This window comes from Lindgomyces ingoldianus (assembly GCF_010093535.1).
Source record: "Lindgomyces ingoldianus strain ATCC 200398 unplaced genomic scaffold BDR25scaffold_42, whole genome shotgun sequence".
Taxonomy (NCBI): Eukaryota; Fungi; Ascomycota; class Dothideomycetes; order Pleosporales; family Lindgomycetaceae; genus Lindgomyces; species Lindgomyces ingoldianus.
The window spans coordinates 170883-196361 of record NW_022985203.1 but is presented as its reverse complement, the minus strand read 5'-3'; the positions used below and the strand labels follow the sequence as shown (position 1 = coordinate 196361).

The 25479-nt window shown below is 49.2% G+C and overlaps 14 protein-coding genes across 14 annotated transcripts; 8 read left to right on the top strand and 6 right to left on the bottom strand.

Moving 5' to 3' along the window:
• Nucleotides 1-369: 369 nt before the first annotated feature.
• Nucleotides 370-1482, top strand: BDR25DRAFT_306961 (DJ-1). The gene is made up of 4 exons (XM_033690750.1): nt 370-533; nt 621-687; nt 804-1157; nt 1226-1482. Exons 1-4 carry the CDS (start codon nt 467-469, stop codon nt 1329-1331), a joined length of 594 nt encoding a protein of 197 aa, XP_033541734.1. The 5' UTR covers nt 370-466; the 3' UTR covers nt 1332-1482.
• Nucleotides 1483-2180: 698 nt separating this feature from the next.
• Nucleotides 2181-4716, bottom strand: BDR25DRAFT_296052 (MFS multidrug transporter-like protein; the record flags this gene model as incomplete). The annotated part of the gene is made up of 8 exons (XM_033688888.1): nt 2181-3373; nt 3437-3519; nt 3583-3757; nt 3808-4213; nt 4297-4328; nt 4385-4420; nt 4475-4506; nt 4563-4716. 8 exons carry the CDS (start codon nt 4714-4716, stop codon nt 2519-2521), a joined length of 1773 nt encoding a protein of 590 aa, XP_033541733.1. The 3' UTR covers nt 2181-2518.
• A 1509-nt stretch (nt 4717-6225) lies between these two features.
• Nucleotides 6226-6942, bottom strand: BDR25DRAFT_361115 (uncharacterized protein; the record flags this gene model as incomplete). The annotated part of the gene is made up of 6 exons (XM_033696361.1): nt 6226-6427; nt 6463-6530; nt 6578-6655; nt 6684-6821; nt 6874-6894; nt 6925-6942. 6 exons carry the CDS (start codon nt 6940-6942, stop codon nt 6226-6228), a joined length of 525 nt encoding a protein of 174 aa, XP_033541732.1.
• Nucleotides 6943-7486: 544 nt separating this feature from the next.
• On the bottom strand, nt 7487-8247 carry BDR25DRAFT_93674 (uncharacterized protein). Its single transcript, XM_033699266.1, has 2 exons — nt 7980-8247; nt 7487-7890 (listed from the first exon to the last, which is right to left on the bottom strand). Exons 1-2 carry the CDS (start codon nt 8199-8201, stop codon nt 7684-7686), a joined length of 429 nt encoding a protein of 142 aa, XP_033541731.1. The 5' UTR covers nt 8202-8247; the 3' UTR covers nt 7487-7683.
• On the bottom strand, nt 8243-9054 carry BDR25DRAFT_93665 (uncharacterized protein). Its single transcript, XM_033699265.1, has one exon. The coding sequence runs from the start codon at nt 8864-8866 to the stop codon at nt 8315-8317; it is 552 nt and encodes a 183-aa protein (XP_033541730.1). The 5' UTR covers nt 8867-9054; the 3' UTR covers nt 8243-8314.
• BDR25DRAFT_271105 (GDSL-like Lipase/Acylhydrolase) lies at nt 8834-10705 on the top strand. The gene is made up of 3 exons (XM_033687241.1): nt 8834-9457; nt 9512-10515; nt 10567-10705. Exons 1-3 carry the CDS (start codon nt 9243-9245, stop codon nt 10578-10580), a joined length of 1233 nt encoding a protein of 410 aa, XP_033541729.1. The 5' UTR covers nt 8834-9242; the 3' UTR covers nt 10581-10705.
• Nucleotides 10706-11986: 1281 nt separating this feature from the next.
• BDR25DRAFT_318870 (radical SAM enzyme) lies at nt 11987-13189 on the top strand (the record flags this gene model as incomplete). The annotated part of the gene is made up of 2 exons (XM_033691782.1): nt 11987-12862; nt 12959-13189. 2 exons carry the CDS (start codon nt 11987-11989, stop codon nt 13187-13189), a joined length of 1107 nt encoding a protein of 368 aa, XP_033541728.1.
• Nucleotides 13190-13534: 345 nt separating this feature from the next.
• Nucleotides 13535-14336, top strand: BDR25DRAFT_318869 (P-loop containing nucleoside triphosphate hydrolase protein; the record flags this gene model as incomplete). Its single annotated transcript, XM_033691781.1, has 2 exons — nt 13535-13643; nt 13696-14336. The coding sequence occupies 2 exons, from the start codon at nt 13535-13537 to the stop codon at nt 14334-14336; spliced, it is 750 nt and encodes a 249-aa protein (XP_033541727.1).
• Nucleotides 14337-14721: 385 nt separating this feature from the next.
• Nucleotides 14722-15348, top strand: BDR25DRAFT_203655 (uncharacterized protein; the record flags this gene model as incomplete). The annotated part of the gene is made up of 2 exons (XM_033684422.1): nt 14722-15279; nt 15313-15348. Coding segments are annotated over 2 exons (594 nt in total), but the record flags the coding sequence as incomplete, so codon positions are not given.
• A 339-nt stretch (nt 15349-15687) lies between these two features.
• BDR25DRAFT_271102 (integral membrane protein-like protein) lies at nt 15688-16655 on the top strand. Its single transcript, XM_033687240.1, has 2 exons — nt 15688-15951; nt 16023-16655. Exons 1-2 carry the CDS (start codon nt 15856-15858, stop codon nt 16515-16517), a joined length of 591 nt encoding a protein of 196 aa, XP_033541725.1. The 5' UTR covers nt 15688-15855; the 3' UTR covers nt 16518-16655.
• A 950-nt stretch (nt 16656-17605) lies between these two features.
• Nucleotides 17606-19702, top strand: BDR25DRAFT_337258 (concanavalin A-like lectin/glucanase; the record flags this gene model as incomplete). The annotated part of the gene is made up of 4 exons (XM_033693173.1): nt 17606-17665; nt 18193-18557; nt 18611-19151; nt 19201-19702. The coding sequence occupies 4 exons, from the start codon at nt 17606-17608 to the stop codon at nt 19594-19596; spliced, it is 1362 nt and encodes a 453-aa protein (XP_033541724.1). The 3' UTR covers nt 19597-19702.
• A 722-nt stretch (nt 19703-20424) lies between these two features.
• On the bottom strand, nt 20425-20894 carry BDR25DRAFT_361111 (uncharacterized protein; the record flags this gene model as incomplete). The annotated part of the gene is made up of 3 exons (XM_033696360.1): nt 20425-20473; nt 20502-20735; nt 20764-20894. 3 exons carry the CDS (start codon nt 20892-20894, stop codon nt 20425-20427), a joined length of 414 nt encoding a protein of 137 aa, XP_033541723.1.
• Nucleotides 20895-20945: 51 nt separating this feature from the next.
• On the bottom strand, nt 20946-22259 carry BDR25DRAFT_361110 (uncharacterized protein; the record flags this gene model as incomplete). Its single annotated transcript, XM_033696359.1, has 10 exons — nt 20946-21111; nt 21146-21246; nt 21286-21405; nt 21439-21483; nt 21523-21593; nt 21647-21659; nt 21734-21773; nt 21804-22006; nt 22073-22191; nt 22235-22259. 10 exons carry the CDS (start codon nt 22257-22259, stop codon nt 20946-20948), a joined length of 903 nt encoding a protein of 300 aa, XP_033541722.1.
• A 99-nt stretch (nt 22260-22358) lies between these two features.
• Nucleotides 22359-25160, top strand: BDR25DRAFT_380324 (uncharacterized protein; the record flags this gene model as incomplete). Its single annotated transcript, XM_033697661.1, has 6 exons — nt 22359-22607; nt 22658-23185; nt 23238-23817; nt 23866-23998; nt 24102-24644; nt 24695-25160. 6 exons carry the CDS (start codon nt 22359-22361, stop codon nt 25158-25160), a joined length of 2499 nt encoding a protein of 832 aa, XP_033541721.1.
• Nucleotides 25161-25479: the final 319 nt, after the last annotated feature.

The following is a 25479-nucleotide window of genomic DNA, read 5'->3' as shown; positions in this document are numbered from 1 at the left end:
AAGAAAGATATGACCAAACTGATTCAATTCCAACTGCCTTAAAGAAACTTGCGAGGGTGACAGTGGATACATGGAATGGGAGGAAACTGAGCATTGCAGTCTTTCTTAACAGGTCCTCCAAACTTGCAGCCTAATCATATTCGTGCCATTATCAACACTTACTTGGATATTCCCTCCAGGCTTCACAGGACTTCATGCCCCACGTTACCAAAATGTTGTTATTGAGTACTAGCATCCCTTATGATTCGTCCAGCCACTTCTTCCTTTGCAGACCCCTTCCTCGGCTTGTGTATCCATGTCTGCCCCGTGGTGGGGTGAAAGGAGCTTGGGCCACCTGCAGACATCACTCCGAAGCCTGAAGTTTGTCACCAACACTTAATTGTCCTATAACTTCAAGATAGCACCGTCCCTCACCTGAATCTTTATATAAATTCAATTCCCCATCGCGGTCCTGCAATCTTTCAACATGCCCAAAGCACTACTACTCATCGCGGATGGGAGTGAGGAGATTGAATTTGTTATACCATATGATGGTATGTGCTAGCCATGTTTCGCGGTATCCCCTGATGAATGGGCGGAGTAGGGGTTACTATTTTGGGAGGTAGCTGACGATTCCGCAGTCTTCACACGTGCGGGCTTCGAAGTCAAATCGGCAGGCGTGCAGCTCAAGAATGAGAATTGGGCTCAGTAAGTCAATCCCCCTCTCACCCCTCTCTCCCATACACACCCCTCAACTCTTTCAAATGTCACTCTCCTTATCCCCCCTCCCACCCCGAACCCCAAAAACTAACCCACCCTTCCAGCTGCACCCGCAACATCCGAATCGTCCCTGATCACCACTCACTCTCCTCTGTCCCTCACCAAAATGCCCACGAAACCTTCGACATCCTAATCCTCCCGGGCGGCGGCCCCGGTGCGAAAACTTTCTGCTCTAGCGAACCCGTTCTCGCGCTCATCCATGAGTTTCGAAAGGCGGGGAAGTATGTTGCGGCTATCTGTGCGGGTACGACGGCGCTAGTGGCGAGCCAGAAGATGTTTGGAGGCGAGAAGGGGAGGGCGACGAGTCATCCTAGTGTAAAAGGTGAGGTGGAGGGGGAGGGATGGGAGTATAGTACGGAGCGGGTGGCGGTAGATGGGAGAATGGTTACTAGTAGGGGGTGAGTAATTCTGCTTGCCCTAGGTTAGTGTTGATGTTAAGGTTGAGGTTGGGCTAAACATGTGGCAGACCGGGCACCGCGATGCTCTTCGCCCTCACTATCGTCGAGTTGCTGTGTGGCAAGGAAAAGCGCGATGAAGTCGCCGGTCCAATGATTGTGGCCGAGACTTTGTGAAAATCTCTCCCATAGAAGAAACGCATGGTACAAGGGTGTCTACGAAGGTGAGCTTGACCAAATACAATAAACGATGACATGAATCACGAGTGATAGAAATAGGACGTGGGAGACGAATAAATATATATGCAAATATGCAAATATACTCTAGACGATGGCACTCGTTATATCTATGCAGTGATGAAGCAAACAACAGGTACCCATTCGTAGACCCTAAGTCACAATTCTAGTGTTTCTTTCTGACAGATATTTCCATCTTCTTCCCTCATAACGCAAAACAAATCTATGTAGAACAATCTTGCCCCCTACGAACTTCTAGTTTGGGTTTCTTTCCTGTGTTGCATTACACTAAAGGAGAGTTCGACATTCTAACAGATATCTGCGACCTCTCAACCCTAGGCCTCAACCAGGATCTACAAAACGCGCACTCCCCAAGAGAATTTGCACAGCAGACCAATAATGCATCGTCACTAGTCCTCATGATAATACCCTCAAGCAAATGCAAGGAAGGTTCAGAGTCTTGACAGTTACCTACAACCTTATAACCCACAGCAAGTAAAGAGGATTTCTAAAGCAAGAGAATCCTGAAAGAGCATTTTAGACAGATAGCCTCTAGTGCCTTGCCAATCGTTCCCTTAGGACTAAGCACCAAAGAAAAGCACAAGGAGAGTTATTTATCTTGACAGATATCCACTACCAGATTGCCAAAGACAAGAAACAGAAATTCTAGGATGAGTAAACCTCTTAGCTAAATCTAACACTGAGGGGTTTTAACGCAATCATCAAGTGTCTCCGCCCGGAACATACACTACGAGAGGTGTCTGCTATTAGGATTTTATATTATGCTTTATTCATTTGAGCAGTCACAGAAAGTACTGCTATATCGTAAAACGATGGTGTTGATACTCCCAGCTCAGTGAGACTAATTGTGTCACTTAGAGATCCGTGTATGTATGTCCTTCAGTAGAGGACTTCGGTCCTCGCTGCTCGGTGTCCACTGAGATAGAATACCGTACTTTATGGGGACATGTATAGAAAGTTACTCACCCATTCCTCCTCATTGTTATAGGGGTACTAGCACCGGTACCAGAAGCCCATAGCCTCGCCTTTCCAGCCGTAAAACTCCCAATTCCAATTCCAACACCCATCCCTCCCCGCTCATAAACCCAGCCTTGCCCAGCTTAGTATCACATAACCACAGCAATATGGTCGTCCATATACTTGGAAATATCCCCCAAAAACACAGCTGCGATGATGCTCACGCCGCCAAATGCAATACTCGCATAATACACCCACTTATATGCCTCCGTATACGCAATCTGTCCGGCTTTCACCACCGCAAGATACAACATCTCATTCCCCTTGACCCCAGGCAACATCTTGATTTCCTCTAGCAGGGATGCGCCAGTCAGTTTGATGGCGCCTTCGATGATGTGCGGGTCTTTGATGCCTGCTTTGACGAGGGTCCCGCCGATGTAGTATGTGGCTGCGGGGACGAATTTATTGATGAAGATATTGTAATAGGCGCAATAGCCAATGGAGCCACCGATCACGCGGATGCTGAGGGTTAACGCGGTAACGGTCGCGATTAGGTCGTCCGGGCACACAATGGTCGTCATGATGGAGGCGGGCACTACGATGCCGCCGATACCGAGGGAGGCGACGATTAGGATGCCCCAGAGTTGGTGCAAGTTGTCGACGCGGGCAATAGAAAGCGCGCCGCAGCCTGCGGTCATGAGGATAGAAGCTACGATTAGGATTGCCTTGTTGTGGCCGCGGAACGCGGAGAGTGCCCAGAGTGCGATGAATGCGCCGGCCAAGATCCCGAAGCCGACGGGAATACCGCGGATGCCTACACCGATGGGATCGTGGCCGTATACATTGAAGGCTTGCGTTGGCCAGAACATGAGGATCGAGAAGAAGTTCGCGCCTGAGATGAAGGTTATGACGAGTGTCAAGGACATGATGCTTCCAACTTGGACGATCCGTCTTGGGAACATTGGGTATTTTGCACCGTAGGCTTCCCAGAAGACGAATGCGATCTGCGTGGAAATGGTTAGGTTTAATATGAGAGTGGAGCTGTGGATGGACCACGCTGGACTTACCATGAGAACAATGCCGAGAATGAGGGAAGCAAGCACATGGGCGGAGTGCCACTTATACTGATATCCCCCCCACTGCATTCCCACTGTTGCACCCACGAATTAGCTTATGGACAGAAGGAGTTGCAGAAAAGTCGAAGGTGGCTTACTCATGAACAATAACATCCCTGAAATACTCAGCAATCCTCCCACGTAATCAATCTGGCTCAAAATCTCCTTTCGTGTCAAGCCCTGAGAGTTGACTCGGGGCGGAGGGTTGTAGAAGATGACTGTAAGGACTAATCCAACAAATGCCCAGAGTCCAGCGAAGAGTCCACAATATCTCTAATACCAGTCGTTAGCAGCTACATTTACAGAACCTTGGAGAATCTCACCCAAGTTGAATGGAATGCAATCAGTTGTGCCCAGAGCACCGAAGGACAGAATGGAACAATCGTGAAGACCAAGATCGCCACGTATTTACCTCTCTTTGCTGTGGGCGCCATTTCAGACGTCGCCGCAAGAGCAGTTAATTCATTAATGCCAGCTCCAACTCCCGCAAACGTCATTCCGCAGATGAAGATGTTCATCGTGTGAGCCGTTGAGCAGATAATCATGCCCAGCACAAGGAAGCATGCACCAGTGATTGCCACATATCGTCGTCCAATGAGATCGGACAAACTTCCTACGAATGGGCATACAGCTGCAAGGGCAAGCAAATTGGCAAGGACCAGCCAAATCCATCGATCGGCTCCTCCGATGTCGCGGTAAATGTAAGGCGGCACGCCGCCGAAAAGGTATCTGGTATCGAATGATTAGCCGAAGTGATACTGATGCTGTCGTGTAACATTGCGTCAGCGTCGAGCTTTCCCGGGAAGACTTACACGGGAATTTGAGAGCCAGTCCATAGAAAGGCCTGGAGATGTCATGTTAGTGTGGCGGTGGAGAGGTTCGTGGGGGGAGGAAGCGCACCATGGCTACAAGAGCCATTGCTCGCTTCGTGGTCATCTTTTCAGGTTAGCTTTTTTTTTTCGCCGAGTATCGAAGATATAGACATCATACGGGAGCTTCATGCTCGTGATCTTGGTTGTCTCCTATGATGCAGTCAGAATAAATCCATCAATGTAGAAAAGTAGCCTTGCACACCCACCATCTGTTCTCAGCCCATCCCTTTCGTAGTAATTCGTATGTCCAGGGACTTTGTCATGAGTCGGAATGTGTTCAAGCTGTTGTCCTACTACTTTCTCATGATCCACTGGGCTGGTAGCCGGCGGCGTAGAGCTGTCGTTGCTATAGCTCGTCATAGCTGAAGTGAATAGCACCGAAGCGAAACCAGCGAGTTTAATAGAGACAGCCGGGAAAGGAAGTACTGCGCATCCGCTCTGGTTCGCGAGGCGCAATCAGAGCATCTAGGACAAAGCAAGTGAAGAAATCAGGCCGGGTTCCTGGGGCAGCTGTCACTGATATGTACCTACCACGCCCATGCCCATGCTCATGTGGGCGATTTCCTGGGTATGCGGGACCCCTGTTCTTCTTGATATGGGCAAAAACAATTGGCGATGCCCGCACAATTGAACACACCGCACGGGCCCTAGATATCCTAATCCACCCAATCCACCCAGTCCCCTCGTGTGGCGTAGTGCCGGCCAAGAGAAAGGCGGATGCCAATTCCTTGGATTGAATCTGCGAGCTTCCAATTGCAGTCCTCTTCACCACGAATTTCTCCAAGTTCACAGCGTTAATCCATCGTCGTCTAACATGGTGGGAGTCCTCGATATCCTGCATCCCGTCGTTACATGCAAAATACCGAGGCTTCTAGCTCGAGTGGCATTTCCCCGCAATCGTATCGATCCCGGAGAGGAGCCCCATCTGGGGTCGAGAATCCATCGCTCGAATGATCTCTTCCTAACGTGTCAAAGTGCCTCGGGAGGCGTCGCGAGAACACTTGTCAAGGGCATCAGAACTTCGAGCAAGTGTCAATATCTTGCTTTTGATAGCGCGCGGGCTGGCGCTGAGTGATGGTGGAGCAGTCGAGGCCTTTGGGATTTCGAATGCATGCTCCAACCCTTCTCCATCGGCGACCTCGGTCGGCATCCATTCTCGAGGTGTTGATCTCAATCGTGATGTCAAAATAGAAGATCAATCTCGTGTCCGACAGATAATCCAAGCTAAATCCTACATTCCGTGCATCTTGCGTGTCGTATCTTGTCCATTGCTTCGGCTCCTCGCCAAGCGCCCGATTGGTGCAAACACACTCTTTCAATCGCTCTCAGCTGGCTCAAGCTCTTGTCTTTTATCAGATGTCGGCGATGGCGCTTTCCCACAATATTCTTGACGAAAGAAGTGTGATCTGATTCGCAACAAAGATGCATTGCGGAGAAACAAATGTGCAGCATGGCGTTCAAACATCTTCAGACGTCAAAAGAAAGCCCTCCGCCGTCCCACGGGCGTCAGAAATTGGTGTCCTGCGCCACGGACTGTGCACCAGTGGACCGTCCCACATGTGTCTGGGTTCGAATGGTCAGACGAGCGACGAGTCGGGAGCACTCCTATTAACTTTACGCGTGTCAACACACAAGTCATGGGGATGGAAGGGGGCGCGGGTTTTATGTATTTCTTTTTGTGACGAGAGTCGCCACGCATGATTCAGTTGGGAGTGGCTTGAAGCTTGGAAGATAGCGCTGCACAGGCCTCAGGTGGAGAAAATCTCCTGAATAATGCCAGGGGCAGTTTGCGGTTTGATAGAATAATGGATGGTGTGAGTGTCTTCCCACCCGGAGAAAAGCATTGATGTCTGATTCAGTCGGTCAAGGTTACCCTTGGGTTTCGTAGATATCTAAATACTGGGACCAAAGGTGAGCGGCATTAAAACTTGCTCGACTCAAGCAGATTTTATTGTCTTCAAGGTTGGCGGGCCGATGAGTGAGTGCATCTGGTTGATTGCCTGGTGGAATTGGGAGATTAAGAACCAGGGTGATAACAAGCATCACAGTTACGCTGCCTTTCCTCAGAAGACTCTCCGGTCGCAGAAGTGTCCCAACCGCCTTCACCGACATATCACCTCGATATGAAGCCAGCAATCACTCGTCCCCCGTTCCTGCAGTAGTCGATTGATTTTCTTTCACGAATCCCTGAATTTGCCTAAAAGTTACCGATTCCTCGGACTTGACCACCCATGAACGGCACAAAATTCTCTGAACTCGTGGCGTGTAACACCATTCTCTCTCGTTCCTCGTCAATCTCCTATTCTCAATAAACATTTCACGAGTACGAAGAGTGTTGAGATGCGGTAAGAGGTGGATACCTTGCTTTTCTTCCTAACGACATGTCTCTTTAGGAAGTCGGATTGCTGGATCTGAATTGTTCGTGTAGCGCTGGCGGATTTAGTGGCATGGTGAATACGCGCATTCTGCATCCATCAATATACGGCAGTCGTATGTCTCAGAATATCAATTGATGACGAAATTGATTCTAGAAACCGGCTAAAGGAAAGCGAGGGTGTTGCGTAGAACCCTAAATTCGTAAAACATGTCAAAGATGTGCAGTCCTTATAACGTGATGCTGGGCCGCCATTTGGGTCTATCGATGGCGAAAGCCTGGGGAATGCAGAATATGAGCTGGGGTTGGGGCAACAACAGGCTTTATTGGTTGGGCATGTTGTGCGAGCATATGTGTGCGCACGAGAGGCGGTCATGTGCGAGATTATGTGCTTTTGTGTAAGAATAGACAACCTAAAAATGAAGAAAGCGGCTGAGTGGCCGCACAGAACACAGCGGGTGAAGGAGATCAAGGATCGCAGGCTATGCGGGGAGAAAAGCATTAAGGACAACAAAAAAGGGAATAGAGATACGACTCAAGCCCTCTCGAGCAGTGGAGGTCTTGCTGACGTATTAGATCAGGGGCGGGTGGGGGCCGACCGCATAGTGAAGAAACCCAGACATATCAAACCCTACCCGAATAACAGAGAACAGCAATTCTTGCAAAGAAACAAGGAATTGGGTATCCCCTCAAAGGACCAGACAGACAGACACTCCATTTCAGAACGCCGGAAGCCGCGAGGCACCCATGGTCTCAAATATCCGCTAATGATTTAATTTTGTGCCGCGAGGCCTCCGATCTTTATAGTGTGGAAATATACCGTCCGCGAGGACATGATAGGTCTGGTGCCAGTGTCGTAAATCGTGAATGTAAGGAATGTGTATGTGGGCGTGATAAAGCGTGGTTGATGTGAGGTAATGCGGTGGGTGGGAGTCGATTGAGGAAGGAGCATCTCAGATACGCCGCTCAAGGTGTTCAACGCGGGCCTTGAAGCCTTTCACAATCTCGCCAATGCGGCGCACCTTGTCGAATTCGACCTGCAGCTCGTCGATTTCGCGCAGGATGGCCCGAAAGCGGGCGATTTCGGCATCGGCCATCTGGATCGCGTTGCCCGCGCGGTCATATTGGACTTGGGTTGCGGTTTGCGTTTGCTGGTTGAGCTAGAGGGGCTCCAATGTTAGCACACGTGATCGGCAGTATCGGGTGGAAGCAGTGAATGTTCGCGGCGGATTGATGAAGGAGGACTCACTGAGTGCCATCGCTGTTGGATGGAATACATCAAGCGGTCAAAGTGGGCGCTCAGCGCCTGCAGGCTTGAGGGATCCAGTAGGAGGCGGCCTTGGCTGGAGGCGTGCGAAGCTGCGCGCGAGGACGAGCTGCCGGCGTGCGAGAGGGCAATCTGCTGGTGTTGGCGGAGCAGCTGGATTTCGCTCTGCGTAAGGCCCAGTTGAGAGTCGGGGATGGAGGACATCACACTCTCTTAACAACATGGTCGGACCAACAACACGCTGCTCATGGCGCCGTCCGCGGACAAGAAGAGCACACCCGTGTGGCGACGGCGTCTCTGGTGGTGACGAAGGCGTCTTAATTGGGAGGGGAAGGAGAATATAAGTTGCACAAGATGGGTGGATGCCCGCCAGCGACGGCATGGGGGTTGCAGCCAAGCGGACCAAATTTCAGCCAAAAGAAAAGCCGTGCAGCTTCCGGGGGACACCACAAACGAGTTAAAACAAGCAACGTCAAGCCAATCGCCCGACATTCTGCGACGAAGCTCTTGTAGTCTCGAGGGAGGGATCCTGCAGCCCTACAGCCCGTCGGCGGCGAGAGCGTCGCGAGATTGGGTCGTCTCGAACACCTGACTGCGGCCTGACAAGACCACTCTCTCACTATCGCGAGACAACCTTGAGAATAAAAACCGCCGCTATGGCTGCCCGCTGTCCTTTTGTACCGCCGCTGTCGCAGCGCGGGTTCAGACGTGCCGATTTTGGAGCGGACTCCCGGTCTCCGTCTGCACACCATCTCGACATGCTCTTCACCCACCAGGAACAGGGGCGCAAAGATTACACGCCGTGAGTTCCAAGGTTGCGCACACCCCACCAGCTCGCACAACTCGCCATAGAGGGACATGGTCCGCATCGAGAAGGTGCCAGCGGCCTTGGGGGTTGAAAATGCGGGTCCTGCTGACTCGGTGGAGGTGAATTTGAATATCTTCAATTGATCGAGAGCGGCTCTGCGAAGCTTCAAAGGGCACAAGCGAATTGTACACAATTTATTCGCGGATAATCAATCCACCCACATTGCGACTAAGGCAAGGTAGATCAACGTTTACCAGGATCGAAAGCTTAAATGACGTTGATGGAGGAACGAGGACCCGGAACCTTGACGTCTTTTAATTCACAGTTTCCAAGTCCAGTCCCCCATTTCCACGAATATATAGTTTCAATGGATCTATTTCTCTCATGTCCCCTGTCAATTGGCTTCTCACCACCCGTCTCATCCAGTTGTCGTTGTAATGAGGGTCTGCTCCCTTCTCGGTGCCCTTGTGGCACTCGTTTCACTGTCCTCGTCGACGATTCTCCAGAATGGGCAAGTCAGAGAGACACACTTCCAGGAGACCACGGTCGCTTCCATAAGCCTTAACTCAACCGGCTGGAGGACGTATGGCCCAAATGCTACTGAAATATCCTACAAGGGCCGTTGGGATAGTAAGCACATCTCGTGGTGGGCGTACGGAAACCAACGATCGCCACTGCCTGATGATTGACTAACTATCCGCTGCAGTGCCCCTGGGATCAAGTTCGGCTTCACTGGACAAGATGTTGCCATCACGTTCGGCCAGTACACCTCCCAAGGAGTGCTTGTTGCTTACCGCGTGGGGGGCCTGGATTGGCAGTTCACTAACGTGACTGCCGGCTCCACCCATCATTTCATCTCCCCTAGCACGCTAGGCCTCGGCGCCACTCTTTCCAACCAACTTCCACTAACATTTGAGCTCCGTGTCACAAATTGGGCTTATGGCATCCAAATCCGAGCCGTTCACGTCAACTCCAACTCCAGGCTCATTAAACTCCCTAACTACAGCAAAACTATCGAGTTCATTGGGGACAGCTTGACATCCGGGATGTACGCTACATATGAAGCATTCTCAGGTTTCGGCTATAGCATCGGCGCCGGCTTCGGCAATGTCGAGTTCAGCATCACCGCTTACCCTGGCATATGCTTGCACGACGCGAACTGCTGGGGCAATCCTCGAGGCCAAACATACCAATGGTTCCAAACATCCGACACATCTTGGCGCGCATCCGAGATATATGGGACAGAACCTGAGAAATGGGAGTTTAGTAAACACCCCGCCGCTGACATCGTTGTCATAAATCTCGGCACAAATGATAATAATACCGCCAATAATGTTACCAGCTCACAATACCTATCCTCCTATCTCTCTTTCGTCGAAAAAGTCCACACTACCTACCCTAACGCGCAAATCGTTCTTATGTCTCTCTGGAACGGCTTCTACTCCTTCGGAAACAGTTATGCACAATCTGGCGCCTTCATCAACGAAATCTACCAAGTTTATAACCATTACAAGGATCAGGGTTTTGTGCATTATTTCAATAGTACAGGAATACTGCAACACAATGATATTGGACCGCAGTGGCATCCGACTGATTTTGGACATATCAAGATTGCGAGCCATGTTATGCAATATATTAGGATCAAGTTTGGGTGGGAGTTCGGAGCTACGGGGCCGGAGGTGCAGCATGAGACGCTTTATTGGAATGACGGTGAGAGATACTTTCAATGTTCAAAAATGAGCGTCGCTGACAGTGATGTAGAATCGGGTTATTGATGAAATAATATATGGTGCTTAAAAGGTAGGTGGACTGAGGTAGATGCACTTGCCGAATAATTTGGTGCATTACGTTACGAGTTTACGACATTGCCAAGCACCTGAGTAACAAATATCTACCCTCCACTATTTACTTATTCGCACAGTCTTGTGTCAGTTCGGACATGCAAGGCTCCTCTAAGTCTTACTCTGTTCAAGTCTTTCGGAAACCAGCTTGATCATAGCGCCTAAGTCCTGATCCTCTCTTCTTTCAATCTTAATCACCTCGAATTTGCCCTTTTTAAATATCTCCCGACCTCCTCAATACTATTCCCTTGTTTTCGCTATTGAGCCTAAGACATGGCCTCGCGGCTCCCAGCTCGTGTGGTCACTATCATGTCCAAGCAGTCGAGTTTAATAGCAAGCACCTTCTCCCAACCACTCTTATCGAATCCCCGACTGGCTAACCAACACCCCCTTGCTCAAGATCTTCGCGATGATTATTCTCGAAATAAGAGAACCTTTATTCATGCCGGCCTTGACATCCTCGATGTCAAGTTCCTCAAGGCCAAAATACAATGCTGCGAGATTGTTATCATCGTAATTGGTAATCTCGCGGATCATGTAGTCGACGGATGCATCCTTGAATGTGGGCAGGTCCGGCGTTACCCGCACCGGGTGGGCCTTTTGCATGTTAGTTTCTCTTCGTGAAAAGTGCGCACAAGGGTAGAGAATATACCGATAACGAAGACTGCACCAAACACCTCTGCTTTCATAAGTTCGATAATGGTACCTCCATTCCAATCTAGGAGGGAGTATTTAATTTGGTTTGCCATTTAGGACATCTGAATGCTTGTTGATAAATTTCTTGTGCTGACTTGTTCCTTTAAAGTAAGTTTGTAAAAATTGCTTGCCTTTATTTGCTACGAATGCTTTCGCTGACTTTCAAACTTTCATGCTTTTTCTTTCTTTCTACTGTATGCGTTACCCGTTTCTTCTATCAATATGGATGGCCACAAAGGGCGAGAAACGAACCAACGCCCACCTGTTACATCTCGCTCGTTCTATTTAGAGATTTGTTTTTCGTGTCACGTCATAAAAAGGAAGGTTGTTTGTGTCAATGCTGGAAACATTTGTGTCAAAACTGGAAACATTTGTGTCAAAACTGGAAACATTTGTGTCAAAACTGGAAACATTTGTGTCAAAACTGGAAACATTTCTGTCAAAGCTGGAAACGTTTGTGTCCAAGTTCGAAACAGTTCTATTAAAGCTAGAAACATCACGAAGAAGTACTAGCAGAATAATAATATAACAACCTTTTGAGTATTTAATAACGGCACTTTACGCCATTGTCTTCCGCAATCTCTACTGGTAATCTCCCTCTGCAGTCTAGCTATCGAGATAACCCGCCATATACCTGAATAAAGATGCCGCTACTCAGAGCCCTGCTATCCAACCTCCCAACTCTCTCCCACCCCCTCCTCCTCACAACCGCTATCGCCTTAATTAGCCTCCCCTTCCTCTACTTCCACTTCAAAATCTTCCCAAAACCCACCCGCTACCTCACACTCCTCTACCGCCGTAAAATCCTCGGCCACACCATCCCCATCAGCGTAAACTACCACTTCACCCGCGTCTGCAACGCAGCCTGCAAGTTCTGCTTCCATACCGAGCTAACCGGGTACCATGCCCCTTTACCCACTGCTCAAAACGCGCTCAGGCTTCTCGCCGAATCCGGCATGCGCAAACTCAACTTCGCAGGCGGCGAGCCATTCCTGTATCCCAAGCACCTGGGCCAACTATGCAAGTTCGCGAAAGAGGAGCTGCAGCTCGAGAGCGTGAGTATTGTATCAAACGGAACCCGCGTCTCGGAACAGTGGCTCGCGAACTGGGGCGCTTGGATCGATATCCTAGCTATCTCGTGTGATTCTATGAAGGCGGAGACGAATCAGCTCATCGGTCGCGCAGAACGGACGACTGGTGTGCCATTCGACAATGTCACGCAGCTCTTTAGGATCCGGGATTGGTGTCGGAAGTTTGGGGTCAGATTCAAGTTGAATACGGTTGTGTGTGCGAAGAATTGGGAAGAGGATATGGTGGATGTGGTGAGCGAGTTGGCGCCATTTCGGTGGAAGGTGTTTCAGGTGCTGGTGGTGGATGGGGAGAATGAAAATGAGACGAGGAGGAGGGATGCGAGGAGTATGGTGGTTACTGATGAGGAGTTTGGATGGTTTTGTAGGAGGCATAAGGGGGTTAAGGGGTTTACTCCAGAGCCGAATCGTTTGATGAGGGCGAGTTATTTGGTAAGTGGTTCCTACCTAGCGTGGCTTTCTGAGTTCTTCCTAGAACTTTGGAGTGCGGTTGTGGATACATGGTCCTTCTTACTAATAAGAATTTAGATTTTAGATGAGTATCTCCACTTCCTGGACGCTGGTAATGACAAGAGAAAGCACTCTGATCCGATATTGGAGGTGGGTGTTCAGAAAGCGCTCAGCCAAGTCGAGTGGGATGAGCAGGCGTTCAATGAGAGAGGTGGAGTCTATGATTGGAGTAGAGATGCTGGCGGTAATGGGAAGACTGCTTGTAGTGGGGAGCTGGGCGGAGTGAAATTGAGTGACCTGGAGTTCTGAACGACGGGGAACGCGTACATACATACACATAAACGCAAGGATGGAATCTGCTAGACAGAATTTAGACGCTCTCTACTTCCTAGGTCGCGGTTTCATTTTATCTGGGTGTTTTGAGTTCTGGGATAAAGAACTTGGGAAATGTTTTAGACACTGACCTAGAATAATAAATGGAAATCTAGATCTCAGATATTAATGTCAGTACACTTTCTCCCATGTCTCTTGTAACAAAGGACCATGTCTGAGTGGGTTATTGGAAGAGTACCTACAAATAAGACGAATTCCATATGATACACCATCTACAACAGCATTTGGCAAACCTTTATCATATTTGGAGAAAACAACCCTATGTCTTCGGGAGATATTCCTACCGCAGAAACTCAGATCGTCGGGCAAGAACAGGAGCCAGTAGATGTTGTCTCAGAAGAGCTAAGCCCAGGCCTTGTCTTTATCCTTGGTATGAAGCATCCAAATCCAAACTATTGTGAGCTAAAGCTGACATGAAAAAGGTCCTCCTGGAGCGGGAAAAGAAACCCTGTCCAAGCACCTCGTCAGCGAATACAATTTCAAGCATATTTCCTATGGTGACGTCCTTCGTAAGGTCAAGGAAATGACATCCGATCAAGCTACTCAAGCATATAAAATCACAGCATTGGAATTCAAGCAGGTTGCCGAGTACAAATCCGGAAACGAATCGCTTCCCGGAGAACTGGCCGCTAAGCTTCTTCGACAAGAGATCTTCGCGCAAGGTGTTTCGACGAAATGCTGGATTATCGATGGATTCCCCCGGAGTGATGATCACTGGAAAGAATTCAGGAAATTGTATCACATTACGCAGGAGCGTAGAGAGAGAATATTGGTTTTGGTGATGAATTGTGCGGAGGAGATAGCAAAGAAGCGTTGCTTGAAACGTGACAGGAAAGGCGACAAGGAGAACTTTGGAATAAGGTATCTCAAATATTACGACAACATCAACAAGATACTGCCAATTATGGGGAAGGAAGAAGGCGACCACCTTATGGTTGTTGAGATCAAGGACGAAGAGAATCTGGACCATGCTAGCGAAGTGAGAGAAACAGCCTTGAATAGGCCGAAGGGCACGCGGGAATGGGAGACGATACTGAAGATAGTTGGTGGCAACACCTCGTAGTGCGTCCACGTATCGGGGATGGCACAGGTGAGTGTCAAATTAAGGCACAATAAAAATAGTGAATGACACCGTGAAAAGATAAGTGATACCAATTGACGCATAGATAGATATACACTGCGAAATGATAAGGACATGTGACACAGCATTCACTAGCTAGGTGAGTGTGTTCCTAATTAACCAACAGTGTAGGTTTGTTTTTAGTTTTGGTGCGCCATTTACTGTTGATCTTGTTACACCCGCACAAACCCTGAGTATAAATTTTGGCTTCCGCAGTATCTTCATGGTCCAGTGGCATCTTCAACCAACTTCCCCTACATCCATGCCATTCAAACTCCCCGCTAGAACCCTGGAGCAGGGTAGGTCCTTCGCAAGGCCGGCTCGAACTCTTGAGGTTGAGCGGAAGTTTCTCCCAACTGCTGAGTCCATCGCGCGCCTTCGCGCAAACCTTGACCAACCACGCTTTCGAAACATTTGCGAGCTAGGAACCTGCAAAATCCATGAAATCTACTACGACCGAAATGACTGGCTGAGCAGCCAAGGAATCTACGTGCGACTCCGAAATGGAAAATGGGAAGCCAAGGTGAGGAAAGGCGGGGACTACACCAACTCTCGCTTCGAAGAGTATGACGACGTGGAGGAAATAAGGAGCGTCGTTCGGGAGGCACTTGACAAGACAGGAGGATACGCAGACACGTGGCAAATGGGCCTGTCGCCTATGGCAGAGTTCAAGACTCAGCGGGAGTCCTGGGATGTTAATGGATTTCGGGTTGTTATCGACGAGGCGGATTTTGGGTATACAGTTGGAGAGGTTGAGCTTTGCCAATCGCTTGGTGACAACACAGGTCCAGCGATGCCGACTAATGGATTGGAGCTGGAACAAACTGGACTGGAGCTGGATTCTAGAATTGAGACTTTCATGAAGGAGTTTGAGTGGGCATTCCCAGTCCCCAATTCCACCATGGGGTTTCAGCTAGAGAATGGGAAAGTTATGGGGAAGCTGTCGGCGTACTTTCTCTGGAAGAAACGGAAGCAGGAGCAGGCTAGTGTGTCACGTGGATAGGGGATATCTGTCTTGAATCAGGTCCTCTTTTGTGTTTGGTCGGAAGTGCTAGTATATGTAGTTGATGAAGAGATGGGATCGTGATGAGGTTGGGCTGTCACAGTCGAAGGCCGCACATGTAGGCCATATAGCGACACCAGGGGAAAACATCTATGACGTATATTATATTATTGCATCGTGATAATAGTGATGGTGTTGATGATGGAGGAAGGGTTCTTCCCCGTATTACATCATCATCGAGTTGGAACGACGGGTGCGCCAAGAGCGACCCTGGAAACATTCTTGACACATGGCAGAACCTCCTGGCGTGCTGGCCATGCAAATGGAACTGTTCTCTTCTTCTTTCCCTTAGATTCTCTTTTTATTATCGTTTATTTGCTCGATACCCATTCCTCAGGCTTCGTAATTGATTTTTGCTGTCCCCTCACATCTCACACCCTCTCCTTCTCGTCTGTCGTCATGTCTGCAGAACTCGTCTCGCAAACGGCTCAGGGAGCTGTCCTCAGTGTAACTTCTAATGTGCTGGCGCAAGTTATATCGTCCTATAAGCAGCGTGTAGGTCCCAATTCCACTACAATGTGTCCTCGTCACACTTGAGCGCACCGCTGACCCAATGCCCCCAACAGACACCCTTCTCGCTCAACCTCGCCCCTGTCATCAAATTTGCTGTCTTCAGCATAATCAGTAACCCTCCAAATATCCTCTGGCAAATCTTCCTCGAAGATATCTTCCCAACCAACGTGCAAGCGCCGGCCCCCAAGTCGGAGAAGCACAACGGCAAACCTACGCCTGCTAGACAAATCAAGACACAAATGAGCGCGACAAATGTCTTCATCAAATTTGTGTTGGACCAAACATTCGGCGCCGTGGTGAATACATTGATGTTCCTCATATACATGGGATACATGAACGCGTCGCCAGCTGGCAAGCAAGGGCCTTGGGATTCGATTGCAAAAGAAATTCAGGAGAAATTCTATCCCATGATCATGGACGGGTACAAAGTCTGGCCGCTCTTCTCGTTGGTCAGCTTTTTGTGGATTCCAGTTGATAAGAGGGTGGTTGTTGGGTGTCTGGTCGGTGTTGGCTGGGGGATTTATCTGAGTCTGTTGGTGGAGTCCTAAGCTACCATGAAGCTTGAACCATGTTGGAAGCGGCGGACGCTTTTTGTGCAGCTGCTGCGTTAGTATTGTTACTTGTTCCCTTGAGAAAGACTGCATTTGCCACTTCTGGCTCGTTGCCTGTTGTAAAAAATAATGGAGGGTCCGGACATGGCTGATTGGACTCAATTGGCGTTTTCTTCCTTGAAATCTCTCCTTGAATTGTCCTTTTTCTGTTCTGATCCTATCACCTGATTTCGCTTCAATTTTCCGCCCCGCCGTCTGAGTCACCTTAAAGGAGCAACCCACTGTGGCTGGACAAGCACCACCATTCAACATCGTGCTACTACTCGGCTTAGTCTTGCTATCCCCGATTTCATCAAGTGCCGAGGAAATAATGGTATACAAGCATTCCCGGATTACCTGTCGACCGTTTCGACGATGCCGACGCTCGGGCCGCTGTCCAGTGCGTCTGTGGAGCTTCTGACAATGGCCAAGGAGTCGACGAACTATGTGAAGGAAACTGCGGTGGCGAGGCTCCACTTTGGCCAGTCGTACCTGCATCAAGTGGCAGGTGTGCGGTGATACATGGCCGCAAGCCAGAGAGCGCGGTGCTTCTGCTATCGGCTATATTCGAGAGGCTAAGTATCGACATGTGCTACCACTCACTACTGGGTTGCAGATGCACCAACTTCCCCCTTCGATAAGCTGCAGAATCCGTATGAAGACCACCATGTCCGGGTGCTAGCTACCTAGCCATGGTCTGGATCATAATTATGGAAGGCAAATCTAGCGTGCATGCATTCGCGGGCGTACCAAGGTGAGGGCAGTGCTTGCCCCATTCACTATTACTAAATATCGGGGGTCCCACTACTGTAGAAGCCTGTCTCCATTCAACCACACTACTCATTTCCACCTTACTTCATCAAGTCTTCCATTGTTACCGCCTTGCACTTGTCACTCCCCGCCTCATCGTATCCGGCCTCGACTGCAGTGGTTACCCCCAGTAATTCTTCTTTTCTATTCATTCTTGTGTTAGGACTTTCCAGTATTTGTGGACATGAATTCTCGTTGTTCAGACACGCCCTTGGACGACGGCGAGAGGCAGCAAAATGCCTTGGAGGCACACCCAGGCAAGCCATCAAACCTCAACCCTCCCAATCCTCCCTCAGGTATCGTGAGCAGCCGACGAAACAAGGACCTGGATACCCTCGCTTCTGTTCGGCCCAGGTCAAGCACCGACCTTACCACCATTCCACTTGATGAAACACTGAATGGAAGAAACACATCATCCGGCCCTAATCCAGCAACAGGGCCAACTTCGAGCAGAAGGCAAGACGAGGAGAGGATAACCCCCACTCCCTCTGGCAATTCTTCAAACAGCAAACCTTCAGGTAGCCCAAAGGCGCAAATACCAACCAGAGGAAGTATGCCCTCTAGCTTTAATCCAGAAACAGCACCTAGCCCGATCGCTAGGCAAGATGAAGACAGTATAACACCCATTCTCCCTGGTCCCTCTTTAATCACCAAGCCATCGGCTATTCCGAAAGCTCGAGCACCGACCAGAGGAAGCGTGCCTTCCGGGTATAACCCACCAACGGTAGCAGGTTCGAGCCGCCAAGAAGACGAGGACGCTATAACCCCCGCGCCCCTTAGACACTACTCAAATGACAACTCTTTCGGAACTCCAAAGCCACAGGCGCTGAAGAAAGCAAACACACCATACACTTCCAGTCCAGCAACGGGATTGCACTCGAGAATCCCTTCCAGAGCAGCCTCTTCAACTGGCGTGAATTTCTCGGCCTCACAGAGGTATTTTCGTTCTCGGCGAGTTAAGAAAGAGGAAATCCAGAAGCCATGGTTGGACAAAAAAGACCATGGAGGGAAATGGAATAACGCCATTGTTTTGATTGGGCTCTTCCTTGGCATAGCGCTTTTCGGTTTTCTCATCTATGACGGAATTCGGGGAGTCATTACCCATAAGTACTGCCCTGTTTTGATAGAGGACTTTACCTCCTGGAATGACCAGGTTTGGACCAAGGAGGTAGAAGTTGGTGGTTTTGGGTGCGTTCCTGCAACCAACTTACCAATGACTTCGTGCGCTCACATCGCTGCAGTAACGGCCAGTTCGAAGAGACGACTAATACAGACGAGAACGTATATCTTGATAATGGAGTGCTTGTCATCAGGCCCTCTCTTCAGGACCAGAACCTCATCGAAAACAATAACACTATAGACCTGCGCGACATGGGTTGTACGGGAACAAAGTGGACCGAGTGTGTAGCCACTACCAACACCACAAATGGAACGATCGTCAATCCTGCCAAATCTGGGCGTGTCAACACCAAGCTTGGAGCATCAATCAGATTCGGTCGCGTCGAGGTCACAGCCCAACTTCCTGCTGGAGACTGGCTCTGGCCTGCCATCTGGATGCTTCCGACCGACAACAAATACGGAGAGTGGCCAAAGTCTGGTGAGATTGACATCGCGGAAAGTCGTGGGAACAATTGGACGTATGGCCAAGGCGGGAACAATGTTGTTAGCAGTACTTTACACTTTGGTCCTAGTAAAGATAATGATGGATGGTGGCGCAACAATGTGAAGCACCAGACGCAACATGGTACATACTCGGATGACTTCAATACCTTCGGCGTTGAGGTAGGCGCTCCATTCCCGCATTCTCTAGCATCGGACTAACTTATCGCAGTGGAGTGAGAGATACGTCTTTACTTACATCAATTCTCGGCTTATGCAAGTCATGTACACACACTTCAACCAACCCTTCTGGCAATACGGCAAGTTCCCACTCTCCGACAGCAACGGTACCCGAATCCTAGATCCATGGAGCTACACTGGTAACGATGCCACACCGTTCGACCAAGACTTCTACCTTATTCTCAACGTAGCTGTTGGCGGTGAGAACGGTTGGTTTAAGGACGGAAAGTCTGGAAAGCCATGGGTTGACGGCAGCCCCACGGCTAGGAGGGACTTCTGGAAAGCTCGTAATTCGTGGTACCCAACCTGGAGTAAGCAAGGGTTCATGAAGGTTAAGAGTGTCAAGATGTGGCAGCAAGAGGGATATAATGGTTGCAACCCACAATAAGGGTTGACTATCGCATCACTATTACAAGGGGGTGTATGGTTGGTCGCTTGCATGGATTGCTTGTGTGGATTGATGGTTCATGGGACAGGATTTGTGTCAAGTGTACCCAACGAATAACGACTAGGCATTGGGCTAGCGATGGATTGCATTTGCTGATTGGCGTTCGGGACGTGGCTGTTCCTATTGATCGGTTCACCCACACGATAGTCCCAGGTAGTACAAAGGATTAATCTTCAGCCTGTCGCTTAATCATACCAACACAACAAGTCGTGCTTCTACTGCCGTGCCTCATGGACCGACGTTTGGAAAAGAGTTACAACCACGAGTGCTCATTGTTGGGACTTGATTCGCGTAAATTGTCTTGCCGTAGTTAGTCGAAAGCGCTGTATACATGCATTATTATTATGCAATATTACTTCGTTGCGCTTGAGCGACGGACACTAATAGACAGTCTCACAGTGAGCACATCTACAAGCCACGCGGTGCACGAGAACTTCATATCGGCTCACGGGTATGTTGCAACCGTTCAACATGGGATGGCTCTCAGCTGCCTCTCTCGTTCAGAATGCCCCACGCCTCTGCATTGCAAGAGTTTTGTCTTTTTCTCCCATACCCATTAGTAATATGGACCGGAGGTTTTAGGGTCTAAGATACTAATTAAAGTTACAAAGAGCCAGTCAAACAGTAACACTATCTCCCACTGGCGAGTTTCGGAAATGGGTACAAATCTCTGGTACTAATAGCGCCACAGGCTAATTTCTAAAGTGGCTCATCATGACCAGCCACATGCACGGGTTGAAGGGCGTTGAAACACAACCACCCCTCACGCTATCGAAGATCCGCACGGGAGTCCTCCAGGTTTCCCTTGCCAGCAGTGCTGCTCTGTTACGGACAGCGTAGATGACTTCTTCTCCCGTCTAGGCAGGCAGGTTGAGAATGGCTGCCATTTCTGACTTTCTTGCTTCAAATGCTCTGCGAAAGTGACTATCTTCAGTTCTTTCTTCCAAAATGTTAATTCCCAATAACAGTCGAGGCAGGAACCATCAAGATGGCCGACCTCTGATCTCTCCATCCTGCAGGTAATCTCTGCCCAAAACTCTCGAGGTCTGTCCGGTAGGGTGGTCGTGTAGAAGGACATGCTCAAGGTTGTGTCCCCATATACGCGACGAAAAATGTGGACATAGAGAGTACAGCGAATCTCCACAACTCACCTTCCCTATATCTTCAGTGGCATCCGAGCCAATAGCAGGCAGCGCGATGCACTGACGTGAAACGCAAAACCATGGTAATGACGGCATTTTTTCCTGCATGTTTCTCTGTTCCGAGCCGTCACACTTATTTCTCGGAATTCATCTCTCAGTTTTTGGAATCGCATTCGAGAGAATAGTAACCATTGGCTGAAACAGCACGCACGGAAGCCGCCTCCAGCCGGTTCTCAGCATCTCTCTTAGTCGAGACGAGACTAGCTTGGTAGTGCAAAACGATGCCCGCCGGAACCGATCCGCGCCATCAATCCTCGTGCCACATTGTCGATTCGCTCTCCTCATACTTCTGCCAGAGCATTGGCTCCCAATTCCGAGCGGACTTATAGTAAGATACAAGCCGTGCTAAACACAGGTGAAGAGTGCGTTTGGTATGCACTTCTTGCTCCTATATTCGAAATTCGGGTATCCGGACCTAGACCCTCACAAATCTTCGCCGCTCTTCGTCGCCGGTAAATTGTGATACCGTTAAAGAAGCTTCGTTAAGTAAGTCGTGGCCAGCCACAACCTGGACCAAGCCGGCAACCATGTCGGTGAAACAGTATGGCTTTTATTGAAGAGTGTTGGGCGAGCAATTCACTGACTTTCCTGATTGGGTAATGCTGTCTGAGCACAGGCGGTTGTGCTACAGACCACATCCAGACATGTGTAAGGCTCTGTACACCATAGAGGTCTGCCTCGCTTTGGCCGCGATCTCAACTTTCGAGGTTGGCGTTAGCAGCTTTCGAGCCCCCTCTATCATCTTTAGCCTGCAGTGCACGCTTACTTTATAGCATCTAGGTCGACACGTTCGTAAAGCATCTAAGTACTCTGGTTACTGTGATGCTAGTATTACTAGCCCCTTTTACATATTTTTAGGTTCCAATTCAAGCCACCGTCGCACTTCCCCTCATGCTCTTTCCACTAGCATCTTCGCTGCTTTCCTATGGAGGACTCTAATCTCACGTTGCTCCAGCTGCCATGTTCCAAGTTCCAAATTTGTAAGATCTTGTTCTTGGGTAAGCATGAATTGAAGCGCGTTTGGGAGCTGCCAGAACAGCGACCTCCTTCATCTCCACAATCTTTTTTGCTATTCTCAATCCCATGGCCCCTCTTTGAGACCTGTCACTCGCTTCTAATCGTTCTCGATCGTTATACCCCAGGCCAATCTGAGGAACATTAACTCGCCGTTCCTCGTGACATTCTGTTTATATACCCTGTATTCTAAAGCACACTTGCTGGGCACCTATCATGGTGTATTGTGATGAGAAGCTGCCAGACGGCACGAGAACACCAGGCGAAGACTTCAAGACATTTGGAGATGGGGCATGGACTCCCAAGAGCGGAGCGAGGACTCCCAAGAGCGGGGCGAGGACTCTAAAAGATGGATCGAGAACTCCCAGTATCACACCAATTCGACATCCGTCCTCGTATCTCTTGGACCAGATGCCTCCACCAGCACCATTTACTCACTGGGGAACAGGATCGATAACTCCAGTGACTGGAAACACCACCGCACAGATGTCGAGGCGGACGTCATTTGTGGGATCTATGCGCTCAATGGGGAGCACAAGTTATTTGGAAGACATCAAGCACGAGGTTATGGTTAACTTCCTTTTCCAGCAACAATGTGGAAAGCTGTGGGTTGGAGATGCTAGTGGGGAACTAGAGGGTGTTCTTCTCCGGAAAAGGAAAGGGACCTACATGTCATGCCCTCCAGCATTGATTCAGTCCCCTTTAGCCTATTATTGCTCACAACTCAACTTTCAGGTAACTATTCCATGTGTGTATAATCGGTACAGTCTCTAAATGAGCAACAGGTTGCTATGACAGTAAACTCTCGCATTATCCGCACATTCCTCCAATGGGCACCAGATGTTACTGATGTTCCACTTATGAATGGCCTCCGCGTCCAGATTCTACCGACCGTGGACGACCTACCAAAAGCGAGGAAGAACCAATTTGCCGCATTCCTTGCCGCAGAAGCCCTCCTCATTGTTTGGGATGACGAACCTACTAACATCATATCTCGCGCCCAAGCTATCGAGGATGAATTAATGGAGCTTGTTTGGAGGACCGGTGAACCAGACGATGAAGAGGAGATATCAGAGAAGAAGAAAGTTTCTACCGTGGTCGAGACTGAGATTGACGAGGAGAATGGAGAGGTCAAGCCTGAGAATCGACCAACAAACCTGATGAACGCGATGCTCGTAAGCGTCACATTACTTCTCGTTATCCTTATGTTAGGCGCTGGGTTCCGGCAGATTGCCATAGAAATTTCGGTCGACAAAGGCTATGCTCGTATGGCTTTCCTGGCATTAATACCTGTTCAGATTTTCTTCACCTTAGTAAGTCCCTTCTACCACGCATCATCCTCTCGATTGACTCCCTATCGTCCAGTTTTTCGCCCAAGTCATTGTAGGTTGTATTGCTCAATGCATCGGCCCAATCCGTCAAATGACACAGAACTCTCGGTACTACTCCGCCAAACTCCCTCGCCGACTGAACGACGGTACCCTACCACACATCACCATTCAATGCCCAGTCTACAAGGAAGGCCTTTCATCCGTCATTGCCCCGACTATTAAATCCATCAAGCAAGCTATGTCGACATACGAGCTCCAAGGCGGTTCCACAAACATGTTTATCAATGACGACGGTCTCCAAATCATTGACGAGGAGGACCGCAAAGCCCGGATCGAATTCTACGCTGATCATGGTATTGGGTGGACTGCTAGACCTCAGCATGGCTCAGATGGGTTTATCCGGAAAGGGAAGTTCAAGAAGGCTTCGAATATGAACTTTGGGCTTATGCTGTCTAATAACATTGAAGCGAAGCTTGCGGAGATTGCTCGTGATGAGAGTTGGAACCAGAATGATGAGGCGGAGGCGTATGAGAGGTGTCTTAAGGAGGTTTTGGAGGAGAATGGGAGGGCTTGGGCGGATGGGAATATTCGTGTGGGTGATTATATTCTCTTAAGTAAGTACTATGCTGCGCTTTGGTTTCGCATCACTGATCTGGAAGCAGTTGATTCTGATACTCGTGTTCCAACCGACTGTCTGCTTGATGCGGCTAGCGAGATGGAGCAGTCTCCTGAAGTTGGCATCCTGCAGTTTTCTTCTGGTGTTATGCAGGTCGCGCACACTTACTTCGAGAACGGGTATGTATGATTTATCGAACCTCTTGTTGGATTTCGGGAGACTTCTAAGCAGATACACTCTTCTGTCATGTTTCTTGCAGTAGTTTGAGCTAACACTCCCTAGTATTACGTTCTTCACGAATCTCATCTACACTGCTATCAAATATACCGTGTCCAATGGCGATGTCGCTCCATTCGTCGGCCACAACGCTATCCTTCGCTGGTCCGCCATTCAACAAGTATCTTTCTTCGATGAGGATGGCTACGAGAAATTCTGGTCCGAATGTCACGTCTCGGAGGACTTCGACATGTCTCTCCGCCTGCAAGTTAACGGCTACATCATCCGCCTCGCCGCCTGGGCTGGCGAAGGCTTCAAAGAAGGTGTATCCCTCACTGTCTATGATGAGCTTGCACGCTGGGAAAAATACGCGTATGGCTGCAACGAGCTGTTATTCCACCCCATCCGCTTCTGGCCAATTCGTGGCCCCTTCACTGGACTCTTTCGTCGCTTCCTCTTCTCTAACATGCAGTTCACCTCCAAAATTACAATCATATCGTACATAGGCACGTACTACGCTATTGGCGCTGCCTGGACCATGACAACCGTTAATTATTTCGCCGTCGGCTGGTTCAACAGCTACCTTGACAAATACTACATCGACAGTTGGTAAGTAGTTCAGAAAAACCTTCTGCCTTAACCTTCTAATTATTTACCAGGAGGGTATGGTTCTCTATCGTCATCGTCTTCAGCGGCCTCGGCAACATTGCGCTCGCCATAATGCGATACCGCATCGGCCAAAAATCCTTCCTCTCCGCGCTCATCGAGAACTTCAAATGGATCCTCATGCTCGCCATCTTCCTCGGTGGCCTCTCACTTCACGTTTCCCAGGCGCTTCTCGCGCACATGTTCGAGATCGACATGACTTGGGGTGCAACATCCAAAGAAGCAGAGTTCTCGAGCTTCTTTATCGAGGTACCGAAGGTGCTGAAGAAGTTTAGATTTAGTATCGCGTTTGCAGTGATTGGGATTTCCGGAATGGTTATTTTAGCGACAGCAAATTTTATCCCGTATTCGTGGCATATTAGGGATTTTGTGGCCATTTTGCCAATGGCGACGGTGACGGCGAGTCATTTGCTGTTGCCGATCGTGTTGAATCCTGCATTGATGACTTTCTCGTGGTAAACTGCGAAAAGGAGGTATAGATGGGGCTGGAAGTTTTGGTTGTGGCTAGGACTGTACCATACTTGTCGAGTGATCGATTCTTGGAGTTTGGGTTCTCCTAGGATTAGTATTGTGAGTTTTAATGTTTACACATATGCATGTAATGGTGAGATACACTCTCTAGCATTATATTCTTACCATCTCTAACAGCTTTACGTAGGTTCTTAAATCTTAACTACTGCCATCTAGAAAACTCTTTTACGAAATGACACCTTGCATTGTAGACGAGGTCTAAAATAAAAAGTACGTCCACAGGTCATGGATGAACACGAACACGAAA

Excerpts from the sequence above, each read along its gene's own strand:
- BDR25DRAFT_93674 (XM_033699266.1), bottom strand. The coding sequence starts at position 8,201 with ATGTCCTCCATCCCCGACTCTCAACTGGGCCTTACGCAGAGCGAAATC. Across the intron at positions 7,891-7,979 it reads TCCAACAGCGATGGCACTCA|CTCAACCAGCAAACGCAAAC; the intron begins GTGAGTCCTCCT and ends GAGCCCCTCTAG.
- BDR25DRAFT_271102 (XM_033687240.1), top strand. The coding sequence starts at position 15,856 with ATGTCTGCAGAACTCGTCTCGCAAACGGCTCAGGGAGCTGTCCTCAGT. Across the intron at positions 15,952-16,022 it reads TATCGTCCTATAAGCAGCGT|ACACCCTTCTCGCTCAACCT; the intron begins GTAGGTCCCAAT and ends TGCCCCCAACAG.
- BDR25DRAFT_93665 (XM_033699265.1), bottom strand. The coding sequence starts at position 8,866 with ATGCGGACCATGTCCCTCTATGGCGAGTTGTGCGAGCTGGTGGGGTGT.
- BDR25DRAFT_271105 (XM_033687241.1), top strand. The coding sequence starts at position 9,243 with ATGAGGGTCTGCTCCCTTCTCGGTGCCCTTGTGGCACTCGTTTCACTG. Across the intron at positions 9,458-9,511 it reads AAGCACATCTCGTGGTGGGC|TGCCCCTGGGATCAAGTTCG; the intron begins GTACGGAAACCA and ends TATCCGCTGCAG.
- BDR25DRAFT_306961 (XM_033690750.1), top strand. The coding sequence starts at position 467 with ATGCCCAAAGCACTACTACTCATCGCGGATGGGAGTGAGGAGATTGAA. Across the intron at positions 534-620 it reads ATTTGTTATACCATATGATG|TCTTCACACGTGCGGGCTTC; the intron begins GTATGTGCTAGC and ends ACGATTCCGCAG. Across the intron at positions 688-803 it reads AAGAATGAGAATTGGGCTCA|CTGCACCCGCAACATCCGAA; the intron begins GTAAGTCAATCC and ends CCACCCTTCCAG.